This window comes from Dipodomys merriami, unplaced genomic scaffold, assembly GCF_024711535.1.
Source record: "Dipodomys merriami isolate MVZ:Mamm:240054 unplaced genomic scaffold, mDipMer1.0.p SCAF_32, whole genome shotgun sequence".
NCBI classification, from domain to species: Eukaryota; Metazoa; Chordata; class Mammalia; order Rodentia; family Heteromyidae; genus Dipodomys; species Dipodomys merriami.
The window spans coordinates 3,390,320-3,413,457 of record NW_027204715.1 but is presented as its reverse complement, the minus strand read 5'-3'; the positions used below and the strand labels follow the sequence as shown (position 1 = coordinate 3,413,457).

The 23,138-nt window shown below is 49.8% G+C and overlaps 1 protein-coding gene across 2 annotated transcripts in view; it reads right to left on the bottom strand.

Moving 5' to 3' along the window:
- Positions 1-1,955: 1,955 nt before the first annotated feature.
- Ice1 (interactor of little elongation complex ELL subunit 1) overlaps positions 1,956-23,138 on the bottom strand; it is a 49,678-nt gene continuing 28,495 nt past the window's right edge. For both annotated transcript variants that reach the window (XM_070042152.1, XM_070042153.1), the window contains 8 exons: positions 21,150-21,550; positions 14,839-19,764; positions 13,559-13,727; positions 10,959-11,119; positions 8,528-8,718; positions 6,619-6,725; positions 5,667-5,765; positions 1,956-3,632 (listed from right to left, as the gene is read on the bottom strand). In XM_070042152.1, the coding sequence (XP_069898253.1) occupies positions 3,439-3,632; positions 5,667-5,765; positions 6,619-6,725; positions 8,528-8,718; positions 10,959-11,119; positions 13,559-13,727; positions 14,839-19,764; positions 21,150-21,550 (6,248 nt within the window). In that variant the 3' untranslated portion in view covers positions 1,956-3,438. The remainder of the gene's footprint in view (positions 3,633-5,666; positions 5,766-6,618; positions 6,726-8,527; positions 8,719-10,958; positions 11,120-13,558; positions 13,728-14,838; positions 19,765-21,149; positions 21,551-23,138) is intronic.

Genomic DNA, 23,138 nt, shown 5'->3' with positions numbered 1-23,138 from the left:
ACCTTGCAATCTTCTCGTCCAGGTTTAGAACTTCTGCTTGAGACCCGGTCCGTTGTCAGTCTTAGAGAGGAAGGCAGCCACGTTCACATCACAGGCACACTACAAACCCTTGACAAGACTGCACGAGAGAGCGGGCCAGGACAGGGGCAGGGAGTGTGGGCGCTTGCCTTGGCGGGCAATGTGAATGAAGTGCAGGCTGCCTCCATCACCGCCAGTCACCGCGGTGCCCCTCCCCACCTTTCTGTCAAAACATTTTGCTTTAGGGTTATTAAAAAGTCACCAGAAAAAAAAGGATCAAACAGGAAGAGTATCTGCTTCTGTCTTTTTTTGATGTTCTATCAATCAACCTTCATTTCCCCTAGAAATAAACCAGATGGGCGGGGCTGCAGCGCCCCCTGCTGGCCACGAGGCAAACAGCACAGGGTGCGCTGTCTTACAAAATCTCGAAGGACACCAGACCAGGAGACAGTTTACACCACCTTTACAATTAAAACAAGGTCAAATGAAGGAAGGAGACAGCACCAAGTGCGTAGCACAGACAGCCAAGTGAGGCTGGCCAGGCCTGGCGCTCTGGGTTCCCAGGGCTGGCACCCTGCGTCAGAGGTGTCTCCGTTAAGGTGACTCTGTGTTTTTGTTCCACAGGGTTACCAGGCAGCCATGGTTATGCTAACGCCCACGATCTGCCCAGCCCCTGCCTCTTGTCCCTGTGGCAATCTGCCGGCCCCTGGCCCTCTTCTCTGCAGCAGGCCCAGCAGGTCCCAGGCCGCCCTGCAGCATTCTCTTGTCCAGAGCCAAGATCAGCAGCTGGAGCGGCCAGCCTGCTCAGATGGGGGCTCACCTCACCCACAGGCCCCAGTGCACCAGCACCTGTGCGGGCCACAGACCCGACTCGGCCTCCTGCACCCGCACCCTTCAACCTCCCCAACTTGTGTTGCTCTTGCACAACACGGTTCTGTGTGGGTACCAGGAACTCCTGTCCACTTAAAGCGCTTCTGCTCCAGGAGCATGAGCATCATGCATGTCAGTTCACAGCAGGCAAGCAGGGCTGACCACTGGCCAGTGCTCAGAGCCACACAGCGCTGGGCTCCAGACAGCACAAGGCTCCAATGCGTCCACACCGAGGTTACCTGTGAACTGCCTGAGCACACCCCACGTGCGAAGTCCCACCTTGCCTTCCCATTCCCCCTCCCAGAACACTCCGCTTCATCCACTGACGTCCTCCTCTCATGGGTGTGGCGCCCGGCTCACTGCTGCGTGCCCTGCCCTCGTCCTCTTCACCCTCTCAGCACACCTCTGCCAACCACAGGCTGAGCTGCTTCCAGTCAGTCCTCTCCCTCGGTGGACGCAGACACACACACACACACACACACACGCGCACACACACGTGCACGCACGCGCGCACACACACACACACACACACACAGCCTCACAACCTGTCAACCGCCTAACCTGTGTCCCCATCTCAATAGAACCTGCTTCAGGCACTGATGCCTGGATGTCTCCTCATTTCCACAGCAGATGGAAATCTTGGAACTTGTGATTTTTACAGACCTGTGTAGCCTTCCCCAAAGCCAGGCGCTCCCTCAGTTCTGCTTTCCTTCTGGCCCTTCCGCCTCTCCTAGGAGGAGCTGTCAGTGCAGGCCACGCCTCGGCTCACCGCTTTGGGGTTCACGCGCTAGCCTGTGCGTGGGCCCTCGTCCAGCAGGGCGCTCTGCAGTGCAGGCCAGCCCCCTCCTTTAAGGTCCTGCTGTGTCACACGTGAGGTCCGGGGCTGTTCTCAACAGCGGGCCCCCACGCTTCCCTTACTGGATGACGGCCAGTCCACGGTTCTACCCACAGACCACAGACCAACCACAGCGCCCCGAGAACCCGGCTCTGGGTGAACAGCGCCTCCCTGCCGGGCACCGGGCGCAGACACCTCCATACAGAGACGGCAGTGAGGGACACGTCGCAGCGTCGGAACAAGAGGGTACAGGGCTTTTATTTTATTATAAAAACACATACAAGAGTTTAAGAAATGAATAAAGACAGGTCAGAATCACGGCGAGTTATTAAACCATTTTCTATATACAAATACTAAAATTCCCAAGTGGAATATCATCCCACGTGAGACACGGCCCAGCGCGGCCTGCACCACGCCTGGGCCGTGGAGGCCCGGCAGGGAGGCCGCCGCCCACCTCTTCCTTCAGCGAGCGCATCCAAGTGAGTGTCTGCGAGTGCGGGAGCTGTTCCGGCAGTTCACACGGAGATCGCGAGAGGACTTCCCAAGCCCGCCCTGGCTGAGAACATGACACTTTTCTGCTAATAAAAGCAAATTTGCCTTTTCCTAGTCATTCACGTGAGCATTAATGCAGTCCACAGCAGCTAAGAACCAAATCATGTTTTCCTACTGCTAAATTCATTATCAAATGACACTCGGTTTTAAGAAGCCACGAATAGGACACTTCCTGCAGCAAAAAAAGGGCTAAGTTCAAGTTTCTTAGTTGGACCAAAACACAGTAACACAACTGACACGTCACAAGACCAGAGCAGCCAGGGCCGGGGTGCGGTCGGGCGGTGGTCAGCACTGCTTGTTCTCCTGCTCGGCTCCTCTCTGCCAAGCCGAGAGTCCTGCCCCACTTCCTTCACGAGGTGCTGCATGGGGCCACGGGGGGCGGGGGGAGGAGGGGTACTCGGTGCTGCATGGGACTGAGGTCTGGAGGAGGGGGACTCAGTCCTGCGTGAGACTGGGTTCTGGGAGGGGCCTCGGTGCTGTGTGGGACTGGTATCCGGGGGCCTCGGTGCTACGTGGGACTGGGGTCTGGGGGACCGCGGTGGGGATAACACGGTAGGAATGGCCTCATTGCTGCCTGGGGCCGTGGTTTGGGGGGCCGCGGTGGGGGCAGCGCAGTCGGGGTGGCCTCGGTGCTGCATGGGGCCGGGGTCTGGGGGGGAGTGGTCTCGGTGCTGTGTGGGGTTGGGGGGCCACGGTGGGGCAGCACGGTCGGGGGGTAGGGGGGGTGGTCTCGGTGCTGCATGGGGCCGGGGTTGGGGGTCCGCAGGGCGGGCAGCACGGTTGGGGGGGTGGGGTGGCCTCGGTGCTGCGTGGGGCCGGGGTTGGGGGTCCGCAGGGCGGGCAGCACAGTCGGGGGCGGGGTGGTCTCGGTGCTGCGTGGGGCCGGGGTTGGGGGTCCGCAGGGCGGGCAGCACGGTTGGGGGGGTGGGGTGGTCTCGGTGCTGCGTGGGGCCGGGGTTGGGGGTCCGCAGGGCGGGCAGCACGGTTGGGGGGGTGGGGTGGTCTCGGTGCTGCGTGGGGCCGGGGTTGGAGGGACGTGGGGGGGCAGCGGGGTCGGGGGAGCCACAGTGGGGGCAGCAGGGTCAGGGGGGTAGCCCCGGTGCTGCGTGGAGCCGCAGTCTGTATCCGAAGGCAGACTGGTGAGCCTGTGGGGCTCTCCCCGCTCACGGGGTGGCGCGGGGCTCGCCCTCCTGGCCCAGGGTGCCCACCTCCTCCAGGTAGCCGAGGAGCGCGGACGGCACGCTGTTGGAGGCCGCTCTGCGCCAGCCTTCCAGGACCTGGGCGATCTGTGCTGGGTTGCTGGGGCTCAGATCGCAAAGGGCGTACACGGCCGCTAGCTGGATGCCCCACGGGATATCTGCAAGGGATTTCCGGTTAATTGTAACACAGCAAGCAAGCACAGGACAGTTTTAATGCCGTCATCTACACACTTCCTACTCCAGCAGTAAATACTAGTGCTAGCCAATTGCAGTTAAAATTTCTGTAAGAGCTGTATACTACTGGCCGAGCTCGCAGGGCCTGGCGCAGTGCCCGGAGAACTCGAGAACATGATGCCACCACCATGCAGCCCTGCAAAATCCCATGCCAGGCAGGGCTCATGAGCGGGATCTGGACAAGAGTGCACCCCGCCCCACACTGCCTCTCCACACACCCTGCCCTGCCCACGTTCTGCTCACACCCTTCCTGCACACACCAGCTCTCCACACACTCCAGACCTGCCCACATTCTGCTCACACCACCCTGCACACGCCCTGCCCCTAGACACCCAGTGCACATTCTGTGCAATGCTAGTTGACGACTTACAAATGTGTCATCACTGTTCTCTTCTAGCACAAGTTTATTTAGGAGTCATTTAATTAAAATTTACTGAAGCTCAGCTTATTTAATTTAGTCTAGATTACCTAAGAGTGGAGTCTATGCAGAAGGGACTGTGCAACAGGGCACACTAAGGGGGCACCGCACGACCAGGGGCGCGTGGCCACTGAGTGGGCGTGGCCCAGTGCTCCGTACGGCAACTGCTCCAGGCATTCTGTACCCTGGCACACCTGCACATGCACAGCACGGAACTCAGGGATGGGACTAGGGAGGAGATGTGAAATTCATTTACCTTTCAGAGACCATCATGGATAGCCTAAGGGTAATTTTATCAAATATTTTAATAATTTTATGAATGGAAGATGTACGCTGGACAATCTCTGCCTGTGGTAATCTATCAGCATCCAGAAACAGATTAGGAAAAAAATTGTAAACTGGGTGTTAAGGACACCCAAACTGTATTAAAGTAAACACACAGCACAAAACCTCAAACCTCACCTATCCAAAGGTGAGTTCTGACAATGCAGGCACTGCTCCTGTTCTAATAACTTCCTCTCCAACTCACAAGCACTGCAAGGAGGGCAGAGCTCCACATGGCCCATGGGCAAAAATGCACTGGTGAGAACCGAATGGCAGGGGTGGGGTGAGGGGACCCACAGCGGGGGTCTGCAGGGGCTGGGCTGAGTGAGGGCTTCGCTGGCAGACACACCTGCAAACTCAGATCTGGCAGGGCACTTCCAGGCTCCTGAACTGAAGCAAGCCGCATGGCCCCTGGGCGTCGGTGTGTGGCGTGCAGACCCTGTCACGCCCAGAAGACTGCTGGCTCCCTAGCTGTGCGGTGTGCGGTGCCTCCTCCCAAGGGAAATGCCCGCCACAGCAACACAGCAAGTCTGCACCACTGGCAAAAGGACTCGCTAGGCTCTATGCCCTTGAGACTGGGGAAAAAATGGGCCGTACCTGGCCACTGCCCTAAGTCAGGCAGGTGCCTGAGAGAAGCACTCCAGGAGGCTCTTGGTGGTGTCAGGTCCAGTGACATGCTGAGTGCTACGGACAAAGATCTCTCAGCCAAGGTAAGCTATGCGTCCAGGCCCAGCATAAGATGACGCTTCTAATGTTGAATTCACAACTTCCTACTGACACTCGCTTCTGAGGGTGACTCTGAGCTAAGCTTTGCTAAGGAAAAATGGCCTACCCTCTGGGCTGTGCGGCTGGTTAGCAGGGACGGGGATCCCCGCGGCTCCACTTGGCGGCCCTCATCCCCTCCTCACGGGAAGCAGGCGGCAGTGTCCATGCCAGGGCACAGCACCGCTGCCCACAGTCAGCAACTGCCAGCAGGAGGACCGTGGAAGCCAGCGCCACGGCCAGAGGACAGACAGGGCAGAGCAGAGGGAGAAAGGGGGGGCATGGCCCAGCACAGCGCGCGACCGCGCACCCAGAGGCCAAGCCCGGGGCAGAACACACGCAAATATCAACGCTGGCCGCGCTGGCTCCCGTCCCAGGTACAAGCCAGGAAAGAAGCAGCAGGCTGAAAGTGAGGCTAAGCGACAGGAAAGCAATTTTAATGGAAGAGTTTTACCTTCGTCCTGAGCATGCTGTATGAACGTCCCAATCACAGAGCTAATATTTTTCACCGCAGTTGGAAATCCTTCCTTCAAACCCAATTGGCCTAATCGACCTGGGGCAAAGCAAACAACACAAAACAACACCTAAAGTCTCTGGTGAAATGCTGGTCAATGTTACCTAGAACTGCAAGCATATGTCTTCTGTTCTGTAACACTGAGCACTGTAGGCCTGCAGAATGATGTCTTCAGTGAGAACAGGCTGTTAAAGAGCATCGTGTGGAGACTCAATGCTGTGCTGTTTGTCTTCCAGACGGTGCAGTGGGAAGGGAGAATCACCTGTTTGCACACAGGGAACGCATGAAGCTGCGTTCTCAGCAAAGCTACTACACAACAAATTGAATGTGGAGGGCAGTGGCTGCGGCAGGCCAAGTATGCGGTGGCCGGCATCAAGTTTACAGCCAACAGCCACCAGTGTGCAACCCAGACACTGGACAACCTGCACAGAGCCCTCGGCTCCCCAGAGTCCTCAGATTGGGACCTGCCCCACGCTGGGGTGAGGACTGACACTGCAATATTATATTGCATGCCTGGTGAACCTCGCAACTGATGAGTGTGCAAATGCTTTTCGTGACCTTCTTGACTTCAAATCTGGAGAAACTGAAGCCCACAGTACTTACTTTGTCTGCCCCAAGGAACCAGTCTGGTGCCTGTTAACATACACTCTGAGGGTTGGGATGCAGGCATGGCCAGTAAATATTTAATGACCGTAGCATACATATATGGCTAATTCCTAATCAAGGATGACCCTGGAAACATGCAGGTAGTTTATGGTTGAATGCTGTGACAGAGAGCCAGTAAATATGTAATGACCTCAGAAATCGGGCTAATTCCTGATCCAGAAGGACCCTGGAAACACCTAGCTGACTCTCATGCTTTTGGCTAGTTTGCAAAGATGGGATGGCTCACCGATCAGTCTCAGGACGGATGCTATAATGACGTCGGGAGTGAAGGCAATGTTGGCGTGTCCTTTTCTGTATTTTATCCACTTATCCATTACAGGCCACAGCTCCTTACTAGAAAAAGACACGGAAAGAGATAAGCACATCAAGCAAAACTGTTGTGTGGGTCCCGCGCTGATCTGCCTGCTGGCTCACAGCTGGCGCTGTACTCCATGAGTCGTGCTTTCTGCCGGACAACAGGAGCTGGGAAGCCCAGCTAGCTCTGAACTGCAGTCCTCCAGACTCCCAACTCCCCAGGGGTTAGGCGTGCAGCAGGCACGTTCTCACACGCTGTCCTGAGAGCACGAGGAGGCGAGCACTCCCGTTCTCTCTATGATAACAGGCCCTGGGAGCTCAGATCTTCTCCAGCTTCTCAGGATCTTCGTGCCCACCCACACTGGTTACAGGGGCTGCAAATACCTGCGTCTTTACTCTGGTACAGTCCTTATTCTATAGTGTCCCTTACATCACCAAATTAGGAAGAGATGGAATATGGACTCTGAGCCTCCAGTGGACCAGTGGATGTCAGACAAAGTCACGGGTGCTCCAGGGCCAAGCCAGAGGGACCCGAAATGTCCAAACCCAAGCACAACATAGAAGGACAAACAAACTCCCATGACTGACAATCAGGCCCATTCCTCCTTTCATTCTGTTTCTTGCATGGTGTTTATTATAGTTGGAAATGATAAATGCAGACAAAGGAAAAATGAAAAGCAAAGAACTTCCAAAGGATGCTATCTCAGATACAGACTACTGATTGAGACCTTTCCAGGTCAACTGCATGGTGGGGCCTGAGTTGCTGAGGAGAGGTGGGTCTAGCGCCAGGCCCTAATCCTCCACGCTGACCTCGCTGCTGGTTGGGAGCACTGTGCATAGAGTTTTCTCACATTCTGACGGTGTCGGCTTCTCCCCACTGGGGACAGAAGCCCCATGATTCATGAGAGGACTCAGACACTTAGCTACTCAGTCAGGAACTGGCCACAGGGTTCTGACACCGACTTACTTAGTAACTGACGATGAAATACTTTTCCATGTAAATGCACAAAAATTCTACTTACAGTTATACATTTTTAACATTAAATACATACATACACTAGATAAGTACATTTAACTCAATCTTATTCTACATGATACAATTCCTACTGATATTTGGATGTCTAATCTGTCCTAGCATTGGATGCCTAGGGTAAAAGAGCATCCTTGCACACAGAAAAATCTTTGCAAAGACAGTTTCTACAGTTTCCATTCTTCAAGTATTTCAGGGACCTAGTTTATCGACTCTTTACATTTGGAATGCTTTTTAATATCACAAACTCCCTTAAACCAGCCTTTCTCAGACAGGGTCCCATAAAAGTATCTGAAGAACAACTGTCCCCACCCTCTCAGAAGCAGCAAGTTAGAACTAGTGCTAGAATTACAGATGGACAGAGAACAGCTCAAACAGTGGAATCCTGGTGAATCCTGGCTGAATTTGGTCTCAAGTCAAGAGTGGCTAAACTGTAATTTGAAATATTTCTGTTCCTCTGCATGTTTTCAGATTATTGGTATGCTAAGAGAATGCTTTCTTTATTCTACACCCTCCTTTGTGTGGTCACTAGTCTACATGTGGAAGAAGAGTCCCAGTTCCTGAGATCTCTCCTGCTAGGGAGAAGCAGTAACAAAATATAACAAAAAGCAGTGAACAGTAGCAAAAACTAAAGCAACTGCTTGTGATGACAATGTTCTAGGGCAATTTTTATCAACTCTCATTCAAATGAAGTTATCTGCAAATATCTCAACCACCTTGTGTTACAAATAAATGCAATCAAAGCACTTAAACATTCAACAGACTACCTTGCAATTAAAACAATGCTTTTTAAGTTAGCAAAACAGGCCACCTTATAATGTTATCATGTGTCCAAATCCATTTCTGATGGCAGCAAAGCAGATCGATGGCAAATATGTATTCCCACGTGTCACCGCTGAGGTCTTCACCGTAGGTCTCGCTGGATTGGAACTCTGTCTTTGGACATAACTGTATGGTCAGCAGCAGCTTCGACACCATGACACCCACATCCACGGGTGCGCTCTAGCAGAAGAAAAGCAAATCATGAAGCGCGGTTCAAAGCCTGAGCCACACAGCATCCTGTTGGCAACCTCACTGAACACCAAGAGGAAGGTTTTGAAAATCTTTCTAAGAAGCTATGGTTATCTTATTCATAATAGTTATCACACAATGACTGTGAGATGGGAATGGTTGAAAATTACAGGCAAAATTCACTCAGGTAGAGAAGATTTGGCTGCAATCCAGAGAAGAGTGTAAGCTTTCACCATTATCACTAGAGCATTAGTTCTAATCTTAGTTACCAAAAAATAATAATTACAACTTCCTTTAAATTCTGTTTTCTTTCTGGCACTGGAAATTAGTCTGCCTTTTCTACAAAGTCCTAAAATTGACCCAGGCAGTACTACATAATTAAATCTTGCACGCTTCACATCTGCGTGTAGTTGTTGGATATTGCTGCATGTAGATGCAGCGTGAATAGGTGAACTTCCCTGCTGACAGACATCTGGGTTACTGTGGCTCTGCCCATTCCACTACAAGTCTTTTTGGGGACAAAATCTTCACTTCTCTCCAGTAAATAAGCACTCATCAATGGAGCAGGCAGGGCCTTCCCACTTCCAGCTCATATTGCACCTGATGTTTAACTATTGTTATGGTATAGATCATTTGATATTAGAATCATGTTTGCAACTAAAAATGTTAGAAGAGAATGTAGTTCAGTGGGCAATATTTGAATAGTTAATGAATCCATATCCTACATTCTAAATTTGATCTTTTGCATTCAGAAGTTGATTTAGTGCTTAGAATATTCTGTTGCTTAGTTTGAAGTGTTTTGAGGAATATGTTAAGTTTCTGATTACTTTAAAATCAATCACACCTAAAATACTGAAGTCTAGAAACAGCATCGATCACTGAGAAGAGAGCAATCTGATAAATGTGAGTTAGCCTAACACAAACCAATGGCTACAGTAACTCTGTTACCTTTGAAACTATTACCTGGTATACAACTGGAACATAATTTATGAATTTAAATTCCATTGTAACAGGTTAATAATTTTACAACTTTGTAACTGAGTAGCAATTTAAACCAAGCAGTCATTTCTAAAGTATACTCTGAAGGAGTTTTAACCCCACAGCATAAACTAGGGTAGAGATGTTACTCTGAAAATGCCAACAGAGAGAATTCTTCCAAACACGGTACTGTGAGTTGTGTACTCCTAACCTGAAAATCTGAAACTCATGCTCATAATGCTCAAAAAGCTTTGGATTCCAGAGCATTCTAGAGTTTCAGAATGGGCAGACTCAATGTACAGTCTGCAAGTATTTCAAAGTAAAACAAAGCAAAACAAACTCATTAATTCTTGCAATTGAATCACTCTGGATAGAGAATACTCGCTGTAGAGGGACCGTGCACGTGTGGCTGAGTGTCCGTGATGTTGGATATGGAAGGTCCTGTGCAAGTGACCTCTCAAACACTGACTTTACATCCCTAGAAAAGAGCATTCCTCTCCTGTTACTAGAAAGCTCTCTCCTCTAAAGAGCTAGGAAACAATCAGAGCTCTCTTCTCCCACGTCTAGAAAAACGATTTGAGCTCTCCTCTCCTGTGCCTAGTAAACAATTTGAGCGCTCCTCTTCAAGGCTTACTCCCAGGTCTAGAAAATGATTTAAGCTCTCCCCTCCCAGGTCTAGGAAACAGTTGGAGCTCTCCTTTCCTGGGTCTAGGAAACATTTCTCTTCTTCCATGTCTAGAAAACGATTTGAAAGCTAAAACCAAAAATTTAATATCGTCAGATTCTCATTAGATAAAATATCCTACTTGGACATATTAGTAACTAAAGAAAAATCAAATAATATAAGGTAATGTGAGAGAAAAAGATTTAGAACAACATGTTCCATTAAGTAGAAAGATAAATATAAAATATTAGAATAAGAAAAAGCCTACCCATGGAAGAAATGGAGGATATCAACCGTTTCACCTCTCTAAATATTTGTGTAAAAATTAAATAATTCATCGCTCCAACAGCATTTGATTTATATACACTTGCATGTGGATTTCATCAGTCATAAATGAGTGTAAAAAGAAGTTAAATTAAGACAGCTCCATTGTTCTTTCTGGACACAATCATGCTAAAATGGCATTTTATAGGACCTAAAATGAAGAACAGCATCTCTAAACGCCCTAGGAATGAATACACAGCTAACACAGCATCATGTAGGTACGGTGTTCAAGCATGGCACTGTAAGAAATAAAAATAAAGCTCACCTTTTCCCAGTTGAGGAAGGCTCTCAAACAGCTGAGAACCTCTCCCTTAGCTCGCTGCCTCGCAACCAACTGCATTGCTTTACTAATCACCGACTGAGAAACAAATACATCATGCCACATGTTTGCAATAAACAAAGCCAGTTTCTCAGACTCTGGAAAATCTATGAGAAAGAAAACCGGAGGGTAAAATGACATATGCTCAAGTGAATGAATTTTAAAGCCACAAGTACAATGTATTATTCATCCCACCAGAGCCTTACAGCTGCCCTGTGGTTAGGGGCATATAAATGGATACTCAGATAAGATCTGACCTCAGCAACCATTTCAAACCTTCTCTCTTATTTCCTCTTGGCCACTTTTTTGAAGTTAACTTTTAAACATGGTATATAAATAAATAGCAGTAGAAGCAAAAGGAAAAAATAAGACAGAAAAGGAAAATATTTTGTCTCCAATCTCCTCAGCCTCAAGATTCTCCCGACTTACCCATGTCACTACAAGAAGCTTCTCTGAAGGCAAACGCAGAGGTATGAGTTATAAAGATATTTGATGTAATGAGCAATATATATATATGTAATGTGTATATACGTGTATATGTGTGAATATATACACGTGTATATATATTCACATAGATAAAAACATATATATGCCCTATTTTTGTGACAATCCTTTGGTCATAAATCCTTGCTAAAAATTAACAAACTATGTATTCTTTTAAGTTTAGAGGTGATGTATTTTGACAAATTAATGAACCCAGGTAACCATCACCACAACTTGCTCTGTCCAACCTTGCTCGGGAGATCACCTCACAGACACAGAGAATCCTTGATTGGTTTATGTCACTATGAGGTCTATGTCTTTTCATTCTCAAACTCTTCCATCTGGCTTTTCTACAGCACAGTTCCTGAGACTCATTCATGATGTAGTCCATTCCTTTACAGCTAAGGATCATCTCCATTGTGGGGGAGGTCACAGTTCAATTTTCCATTCCCCTGCTGATCCACATCTGTTTCCAGTTATGAGCTATACACGGATATGTCTATTTCTATCAGTCATACGCCTAGCACTGGAAGTTTTAGGTCACAAAGTCAACAAATGCCTTTATTTTATAAAAATGATTGAGTTTTCTGATGTCATTGTGAAGGCTTTTAGCCGGTTTGTCATGAAGACATGTCTCTTTTTCTCTGACCTACCTCTTTATCTGTTAGTTTTTAACAGCCTGACTCCATCTGTTGATATTTCTTTCAAAATATTTTGCACACATATTCCCTGCCTAGAATTCTCTCTTCCCTTCTTTACTGCACACTTTCTCTGCATCTTCCCATCACAGAGCAAGTTCTTTGACAAGGAACACTACCACTCTGTTCCAACTATCAAAGCTACCATCCCAGGTCCAATCATTCACACAGTAGATGGTGCATGGTTACCAACAATTTGCAGAGGGAAACGAGAAGAAGACACATTTGTTTTCTCAGAATGTGCAACCCAGAGAATGAGAGTGAGAAGACAAAATGAATTTTATCATATGACATGGACCAGTTAAGGCCAGGAAGACAAATGAGAATACAGGACACAGACTGAGGCGGAGTTATGTGTAGTCATAGAGTGAGCCATGGTAAGGTGGAGGCAAAGAGGAAGAGGATCCCGGCTAGGAATAAACAGGGATGTGGTTGGGCCCCGATCCCTCTCCACTGCCCAGCATCTAGTAAAGCCGGTGAGCTTCTGGAATGTAGCTATGGCCTTTCAGTCACTGTGAATAGTCACACCTGCATCTGATTTGGCCACCACAAAATTCCAAACACTAAGTGTGATGCCCATAATAATGATGTGATGAACAAATCAGTGACTGAAGAAGCAAATATAGAAATAAAGTGGGCACCCTTTACACGGACTGTCATATATAGTATGAAGTGGCAATTCACAGACACTGATGATCTACGGCACTGAAGGAGTGGCTCCCGATTCCATTCCTTACAAGAAACAGAAGACACAGTACTCCCCCCCCCCCCCCCCCCGACACCTTCTTTCTGCGTGCCATGACTCTATCTCACAGCTGCTGCCATTACCATTGCCTAGCCATTGGAAGAGGAGTCCGGCATTTTACTGCGACTACGGGGGACTTTAAAATACAAAGTAAGAAGCCGGGCGCCGGTGGCTCACGCCTGTAATCCTAGCTACTTAGGAGGCTGAGATCTGAGATCACAGTTCAAAGCCAGCCCGGGCAGGAAAGTCCGTGAGACTCTTATCTCCAGTAAACAACTAGAAAACTGGAAGTGGCGCTGTGGCTCAAGTGGTAGAGTACTCGCCTTGAGCTGAAGAGCTGAGGGATAGTGCCCAAGCCAAGTTCAAGCCCCAGGACCGACAACAAAATTAATAAATAAAATACACAGTAAGGAAAGATACTGTATTTACAGAGAAGTAGAACTGAATGTGCTGACAATAAGTAATTTTAATTGTACTGAAAATTTGGTATAGCAAAGTTAGGTAGAATAGCAAAGCTGTCCTCTAATAGATGTACAATACAACTCTAATAAAAAATAAACAATAAACAGAAGAAAACTACACATAAAAATGGACACAAAAATGTTTTAACCTAAACATACCTTCCTTAAGTAGGCTATAGCAAAACAAGCGAGCTCTTTCCAAGTCTCCAAGCTGCCGGCAAATGCCCACATACACCCTGCAGAGGGCATGGATATAACTGTGGTCTATAGACTTCTTCTGAAGTTTTAGTTCTGAGAGAATGGAGCGAAGCAAGCGTTCTGCTAAATGCTGGATTGGAAGAAGGAAAAAAGCAAAGTACACTGTTATTTATGTCTAGTATCTCTAAAAATAGCTACGTATCACACAATTAGGCGTCTAAACTTGCCCAGGACTAGAAGTACAACAGCAGCAAAGGAGCCACCAGCACTGGAGGCAATGAGCCATCCCAGGTCTTTCTGCTCCTTGTGGTGGATCATACAGCACATGCCCAGGGTACACCCGGACTGCCTTATTGTCATCATTTCCAGGTTCTTGCAAAAAGAATCGGTGTGTTCATTAGGTCCAGTCTACTTCTATTCACATTCTTGCTTCCTAAAGTTGTTATACTGCTTACAACATAAGACACTAGGTGATATGTTTAGTGATTAGGAGTATTAAATGATCATTTGACTTCATTCCATATCAAAAGAAAAACCCAAGCCAGGTGTCAGTGGCTCACACCTGCAATCCTAGCTACTGAGGGGGCTGACATCTGAAGATTCCAGTTCAAGTCCATGAGACTCTTATCTCCAATAAACTACTCAGAACAAGCCAGAAGTGGCAGTGCAGCTCAAGTGGTAGAGTGCTAGCCTTGAGCACAAAGAGGCTCAGGGACAGAGGCCAGACCCTGAGTTCAAGCCCCAGGACTGGCAAAAAAGAAAGAAAGAAAACCCTTTCAAATATACAGTTTTCATGTTCTTCTTGCTTTCTGAACACAGCAGTCAAAACCAAACAAAACATATATACCACAAAGGTCCAGGGATGGGCACTAAGTGCTGGTGACCATCTTCAAAAGGAGATGCTACCTGCTCAGTAACTAGAACCTGAGTAAAGGCTTAGAAGGTCCAGTGAGCAGGGCATACAGACCACCACAGCCCCCTTCCTCCTGTCCTCACACTCAGCAGTGATAGATGTATTATGTAACAGCCATTTGAGCATTTTGAGCCTTTACACATGTGCCAGGATCAAACCATTTTAGGGCACAATACTTTTTCCCTGGTAAAAATTTAAGTTAACAGTGGATGCCTCCCAGTACTTCAGATCACTGGGGTGACCTCAGGGTCATCTGCACAAGCTGCTGACACCAGACGGCTGCCTCTGAGGACAGTATGAGCATGCGTGGGGAAAAACAGCCACATACCTTTTTCCTTGTGCTAAACTCAAAGACCACCTCTTTCTCCTGGTCTCTCATCACAGGCTTCTTGGAGATGTTTCCCACGTAGACATGGCTCCTAATGACAGGCAACAGGTCGAAGGACGACTCAGCCACTTTCTTCAGTGCATGCAGGATGGCCTGATCATGGGACTCCACGGTTTCTTTGGGGCTCACAAGCAACTGTGGAACGGGGCTGCTGGCCAGCACTGAGCTCCTTTCCTCTGTGGTGACCTCGGCCTGTCGGGGGTGTTCCGGGAGGTTCCCGTGGACCCCCTCCCCCACGTCCCCCTGGGGCTCCGGCTCTGGGGACTCGCTGTCCAGGCGCAGTCGTTTGGCACTCCTCGGTGCAGATGCTGACAATGTTCTTTTGCTACCCGGGGCCTGCTGAGGTCCCAAGTCTCTCGACCTACCTTGACAACTGTCACCACCAGAGCTACTTCCTGTTTTGACAAAGGCCGTGGATGTGGACGTGATGGCTTTGAGGCCCAGGAGAGCGCTGACTCGGCCTGGCAAGGTCTTACCGTCGGCAGATGTCCCTCGAGACAGCTGCATGTTGCCTTTGAGGATGCTGAGGGTCCGGGCCCGGGCGGACAACTCGGGATACATGGTATCAAGGATTTTCACAGAATTCTCCTGCGGCACTGCCACCGCAGCCGGGCCTGGGGCACAGGGTGGGAGTCTTCCAGGCACCGGAAGGGCGTGCTTGGGTGTGGCCGCACAGAACTGCAGAGGAGAGGACAGTATCCTCCCACCGGCTGCTGGAGACGGAGACGGAGAGGGCTCGGGTGGGGAAGAGCTCAGGGGCTCTTCTGGCCACGGAGACAGCAGAGGAGGCACTGGGATTTCACAGGCCGGGGAAATCTTACCAAGGGGAGAGGCTGGGGAGGACGGACTGGGGAGGAGGGGCGAGGGCGCGGGGGCAGCCCGTGGGGGCGTAGCTATCAGCGGGGCCAGAAGAGGCGGCAGCGGGGGCCCCACCTCCTGGCGAATCTTGCTCAGAGTGTCCACAGGGCCATCTGTGGACCCAGAGGTATCAGCCTGTGCCAGAACGGGCTGAGTTTGACCTCTCTGACTTTTCATACCACTCTCTCCTGAAAGGGACTGAGGGACGTCGGTGTGAACTTCTCCCTTGCTCGCTGAAGTCTTCACTGGCTTGTTGGATGGATCTTTGTTTGAAATTTTGGATCGCGTCTTATTTTTGCCAGATGGCTCTAGTTTTGAGTTATAATACGTATGATCAGATGCCACGTTCTGAGCCTCAAAGGTCTGGTCGTATATTTGAGAACTAATCCATATACTAGGCTTAACAGGTCTATTACGCAAGCGACTTTTATCAAAATTGGCACTCTGGCTGTTGCCTGACACCTCCCCTTGGGCCGCTGTAAAGGCACTGCCACTTGGAGGTTCTTGAAACGGAGGGGCTGTGTGACCAGTCTCTGGAGAATTCTCTGTGGAAGCCATGGAGACAGACGCAGCTTCCACCTCCTCCTGAGCCTGAGGAGTGTCCGCAGTGGGGGAGGCAGCCGTACCGCCCGCCGCCCGCTCCACCTCCTTCTCGGTGCCTCCCGTCTGATCCTTCTCCGAGCGTGTGTCCGTAACTTCGGAGGTCCCTGCAGACGTGTGGATCTGAAACGTCTCCGACTCATAACCAGAGCTCTGCTCCATCCTGGACTGGGTCACGGAGACAGAGGCGGGGACTGGAGAGTCTGCAGGTGCAGCCAGGCCACCCTTCCCAGCGTCCGCACTCCCGAGCCCGCCCGAGCGGTCCTCAACATGCTCTTCAGTGACGAGCAGGAACTGCTCTGGAGAATGGGGTGTTGAGCCACTGGCTCCCTCGGAGGGGCCACTCTCTTTCAAAGCTTCAGTAGCTGGGCTATTCACGCTCACGAGCGATAAATCACCACTGTCCGCATCATCGCAGTCCTCACAGTTTGGCTGAAGTTCCTGCCCAATCTTGGTGAGAACTTCAGTCAGGGTCTCCAAAGAACACTGGACAAGCTGACGGGGACTTTTTAAGGAGCTGTCAACCTTTTCCGATTCAATCCACTCCTCAGAGGTGCCCGCTGTTTCTTCTTCACAAAGCTGCTCCTCACATTTCTCTCCTGAGACTCCACTTTGCTTTAGCTCTTTGCTCATCTCTGTTCCTTTGCTTGAACATTCCGAAACAGAGTCCCCTGAACTATAGTCCTGTAACTGACAACTCTCAAGAAACACAGCAACGTCTGATGTAGAAAGTCTGTCTATGTCAGGAAAAGCACTGATGTTAAAGTCTTGCAGAGCCAAGGTCAGGTACCCCACATCCACCGCAGGCTGGTGGGCGGGGGCTGCGCCCTCCGTTCCCCCCGCAGTGCTCTGGGCATCACTGGCTGTCTGCTGCCGCCCGCTGCCCGCCACAGCGTCGCCCTCAAGCTCTCCCTCGCTGCAGCTGAAAGGCTCACTCCCGTCCGTGCTGCTCTCCTCTCCCCGCTCTGGAGTGCCAGGAAGGCTGCTGCTGGGGATGCCCCGCATCTCCACAGCTGACCTGAAAGGCACTCCGGAGAGCCCGGTGGCCGTGGGGAGGTCCGGCTGGGGGGAAGCTGGAGGCGCGGGGGATGTCACTCTGGAAAGCTCACAACTCTGCCGCATGGTAGCAGAATCGTTTGCAACAGCCAAAGCATCACCGCCTGGACTGCCTGCATGCCCACAGGGGCTCTCTTCTGCAGGACGGTCCCCTGACCTGGCGGACTCAGTGGGAAGCAGTTCACCGCTCTCCACCCCAGAGTGGTCAGGATCTGGGGCAGGCAGAGCCTGTGAGGGCTGAGGTGCCCCGCCCAGCCCCTCCTCACACCCTGCATCTTCCTTGGAGGAGTCCTGGCTTTGGCAGAGGGGGTCAGGATCTGGGGCAGGCGGAGCCAGTGAGGGCTGCTGTGCCCGGCCTGGACCCTCCCTTGACCCCTCCTCACACCCTGCATCTTCCTTGGAGGAGTCCTGGCTTTGGCAGAGGGGGTCAGGACCTGGGGAAGGTGGAGCCTGTGAGGGCCATGGTGTCCCCCCCAGAGCCTCACCTGGCCCCTCCTCAAGCCCTGAGGCTTCCTTGGAGGAGTCCTGGCTTTGGCAGAGGGGGTCAGGATCTGGGGCAGGTGGAGCCTGTGAGGGCCGCGGTGCCTCGCCCAGAGCCTCGCCTGGCCCCTCCTCGAGCCTTGCGGCTTCCTTGGAGTCCTGGCTTTGGCAGGGGGCATCCTCAGATGAGAACGACAATCTCCTACTTGTGGAACAATCAACATTTTCTGCTGGTACAGGACCACCTTGAGAATCAAAATCCAGTTTGCTACAAGACACAGAAAGTTCTGGAGAAGTGCTCCTCTGGGCAGGCCCTTCTTGGACATTTCCTGTTGTTTTGGCCGGATCCGCAGCACACTCCGCCGCAGGCACATCATCAGCGTGGTTATCACCCTCTTCTGGGGCTGAGGTCAACTCATTCTCACGGTGTCCCACATCCACATTGCCCCTCAGATCCTGCTCGGGACTTGCCTGTCCCATGGTGACCAACGCTGGGCTGAGCAGTAAAGAAGCAGGACTGGCATTTTCTCTTGGCAGCTCAAGTGTGGCTGAAGATGCCCCATTTTGTGAGGCTGTCTCGGCCTTCTCTAGCTGATGGCTAGACTTTTGTTCATGTTCTGAGGTAGCACTTGGACTTTCTTCACCGCCTCTCCTTACTGAATCATTGTGGTGCCACGAAGTGCTCTGATCACAACCACGGTCCCTCTCACTCAAGCCAGACTCAGAACCTGTGGAAGGCAAAGCCGACTTAGGATCTCGGCTTTCACTCTGTCCACCATTTGTCATCTTCCTAAACACTGATTGAGAAAGTGAGATTCTGGTCGTGTCTTTTGCCATGTTTGCACCTGCTGTCTGCCTGCTCCTCTGATTTCTAAACGTCAGTGACTCTAGTCCTGGGCTCAAAGAACATAAGCGGCTCCCCGGGTTGCTTCCCTGCGGAGAGGGCTCTGGTGGCTCGGACTGCGCAAGTAACAGGTTTCGAGTGGGTAATGTTTGTTCTGAATGAAGCAGTTGGGTGGGCATTGTTTTATTTAGCATTTCTGCGATGTTAACATACTGTAGCTTCGAGGGCTGAGGGTGACTGAAATTAGACACTGACATCGAGGTCGAGGAAGACTTTGTGCCACTGTCCTGTCCCACTGGACCCAGCCCGTCGCCTGGGTCGTCATCCTCGGATTCCGATGATTCTGAAGTGGATTCTTGATCATCTTCCCTTTCCTTTGCTGTTTCTCTAGGTGTCTTTGGAAAAGAGCCACAACCTGTGACACCACCTGATGTGGAAGGAAACTCATCAGCAAGCGTGTACCTGATAAACTCTGAGTGGGGTGATCCTATCTTTTTCGATGACGAGGCTTTCTCATCAGAGCCAATGAGTTCATTCAGAGGCCTCTTGCCAAGGGGCATGAAATACAAACCGGACTTCCCAGCCTCGGCCTCCCGGCCTCCTGACAGCCCACCAGACAACTTTTCAACCGACAGGCTCCTGGAGGGACCGGGAAGCACTTGCTCAGCTTGCACAGACCTCCTCCTCTCCCCAAACCCCTCATCTGCCAGTCGACCTCTGCAACTCAAGAAGTCTGGTGGCACCGTCCAGCGCGTTTCCTGAGCAAAAGCAGATGTGGCTGAAGCTTCTCCCAGGGGTGCTGCTAATGTCTTACACCCAACCGTTTTCACTTCATTTACTGCGAACTTATTTAGAACTTGGACAGTTTCTTTTGATTTGGGCCTCTCCTCCCAGGTACCATTTCCTTTATTTTTTCTGGCTAGGCCAAAACAAGCCTGTGAGTCAGCTGTGTCATCATCTTCAGCAGAATCTTCATGTGGGACAAACTCATTATCACTGGAATCTGTGTACTCTCCAAAGTAGGTTTCCTTAAAACACAAATTATGTGAATTACACATGTGTTCAACAACCAAACATGACGAACAGCATCAATTACATGTGTATGTATATATGTGGGTCTGTGTTCCCTGGAGAATTCTGTAAATCACCCAAGGAGGGCAGCCTAGGCTCTGGGATCTTCCAACAGGCAATGTCTGGATCTCTAGTGTGATCCCACCCCACCCTCTCTGTAAAGAAGCCCAGAAATCCCCAGACACCCACCCACTCTCATCATCCTCACATAATAAATGTCCTCCTCCTGAACCCTGTTCTACTTAGGACCGAAGGTGTGCCTGAAGATCACATGGAAAGGGTTACCTATCAACTGTTGCTGACCACTAACATTCTCAAACTAAAAGTACACTATATACTAAATTCGACCTTGGCCATAGTCCTTCCTGCTTTCTGAGTATCCCTCTGGCTCTCTCTATTCAGGCACCCTGCAAGGTGACTAAACAGAAACAATCAAATGAACATCTCACAGTCTATGCCTTTGGACTCATCTAGGATTTCCCACTGCGCTGAAGATAAAATGGAAACTCCTTATGAAGAGACCCAGGACCCTTCTAGGATGGCCTGCATGAATACTTCCCCGGTGCCTGATGGCCCCAGGTCTAATAGCTCCTGGAGAAATAACTCTTAAAGTGCAGTGAGAAGGCTCTCTCTTCCAGAAGCACCTCTCCCCACCGGCCTCCATTCGGGAAGAGGCCTCGTCCCCTGCAGTGCCTCCCAGTGCCATAGGGCTCGAATGCAGTGCCGCCATGATCCACACCCTTCCTCCCCGTCCTCTACACAACCATCCTGGCACTGCATTCTTTGTTGCCTCCCTGCCCCAGCCCCGTGCCTAGCTTGATGTCTAATAGATATATGAGCTATATCCCAAATTTATCTGACCCTTCAGCTAAAAGCTCTGTAAATCTGCTTCGTCAAGACTGCTCCCCTGAGAAATACCTATCACAAATTTTAAAAAATGTGAATTTGAGTGAAACTGAAGAATTCAGCTACTAGAGGCCAATGACACATAGGCTATACCTGGGGCTTCTTCTAACACGGACCTCTATGCCTGCCAATCTGTGCTCACTTCATTTTTTACCTATTACCACTGCTTGGCACTAGGGATAAAGCCAAGGACACAGTGTTCTTACAAAAAACTTGTAAGATAGTTGTGGTTAAGAACAAATAAAAATGCAAACACAAAACAAAAGACATACTATACGTGCTGACCAGTGCGCACTAGATGATTTTTTAACTTCTTACACTGTGGTCTAGTAAGATTGGCTGAGATGAATAACTGCCTCGGTCCACTATATTCCCTCGGAGGACCACAGACGGAAGACAGACACCTAATGAACTTAAATTCAGAGGACTGACTCACAGGTGCCAGCAAGGAAGGCAAGGGGCGCAGGTGGTTTGTGGAGGACGTCAGAGGAGGAGAGGGCACTGGAGACACAAGAGGAAGAGGAAGTCTAAAGAAGTCAATTGCAGCTTGAAGATCTTCATCAAACAATGGAGCATGGGCAGAAGCGCCAGCCCTGTCCTCTTCATCAGGACTCCGCATTAACACCTCGTTAGGAGCACGGCCAGGACCAAGCCCAGCTCCAAAGGGCCTCTCCTTTGCCACACTTTCACAGGGAGCGAAGCTCTCTTCCACCTCCATGGACAGTTCTGCCTGGCACGTTTGCACACCTGAGGCCCTGGAAGGACTCCCTTGTGATGGAGACGGTGTGTCATCCTCCCTAGATGTTGTGAAGCTACTGTCGTCCTGGCCAATTTTTTCTGGGGCAGGAGAACAGAGATACATAGATATCAAATACTCATCATATCAAGAAAACTTTTTTTTTTAAAAGAAACATACTAACAATTCAACGTGCTTACAATATTAGGTCCTAATCAGCTGAAATGTTTTTTGAAAAGGCAATTGATCCGTTTCTAAACACTATCCCATAGCGTCACAGAAGTTGACTGACGACAAGGGCAGATGGGCTGACCAGACCACATTCCTCACCACCCAGTGGGAAAGGGCCTTGCCAACTCATTCAGGCTCTACATGGAATTTTCCATTCAACAGGAAAATGTGGCAGGGAATCCATTCTGTGCACACAAGCTGAGATACCACCTTCTCTCTCAAGTCACCCAGGATCTTGCCTGTCTGTGATCATTTCTGCACAACACTGAGCCCATCACATCATAAGGCAACACAAATGTTACTAGAGAAGCTTTTTAGGAATCTGACTTTGGTAATGATTATCTGCAAAGATTTGTGGGTCCCTGCAAATCTTCATGAACCTCTGCTTACATCTTAAAGTGTTTTAAGAGTATTTTATAGAACATCAGAGCTCTCTGGAAACATGGGGTTATAAGGCTAATATTCATGGAATATTAAAAGAAGATTCAATTTAAGACAGAAAACATCTTGCAGTGCCAAACATGAGCACTCCACACAGAATGGGGTGTACCAAGAGGCATGGGAGCTACCCTTAAGATGACCACCATCACCAACCAAACATGGAGAGAACTGAACTGTAAGGTACAGACTAATTATCTGAGCAACAACATTGATATACACAAATAGATAAAAGAACAAACAATGATTGGAGGACCAACAACATTTCCTTATGTAAGAATTCTAGTAGATAAATGAAGAAAAAAATGACACGTATAAAAATCACTACTGGACAAATACTCAAGCAGCAATCGTGGGAGTAAGATCCACTTAGGAATTCTTGATTCGGTGGTGGCAGTCTAATAATGCACATCCACACTGCTGCAGCTCAGTGCCCTGAGCACAGGGAGACACTCCCACTGAGGTCCGGCACGCCAAAACCATCAGTTTCTATAAAGTAAGTACACACTATGAGGTCAGAGACATGAACAGTGACGAAAGCAAACTGTCAGCCACTGAGCAGTAAATGAAAGCAAGATGATTCCAGGCTAGGACTGGACTCCCGAAGGGGAGAGGACTTGAGTGGGAAAACCTGTGCAAATCACAAGAGCTCTAGAGTTCAGTTCACAAGATTATACCAAATACTCCAGCTTTGATCTCTGGTAATGGAAAATCCAAGTTGAGATGGTAAAGGGATTCTCTACACTGATCTGTAACTCTTCTGATATGATCACAACATTCAGAAAAACATATGCGTGTGTGTGTGTGTGTGTGTGTGTGTGTGTGTGTGTGTGTGTGTGTGTGTGTGTGTGTGTGTGTGTGTGTGTGTGTGTGTGTGTGTGTGTGCGCGTGCGTGCACTTTTAGAAGCACTGGGGCTGAATTCAGGGCCTTGTTCTTACTGATTTGCTGTTCTGCTACATTCCCAGTCCTTGCTTTTCTGATTATTCTGTAGATAGATTCTAGAAACTTCTCTACTATGC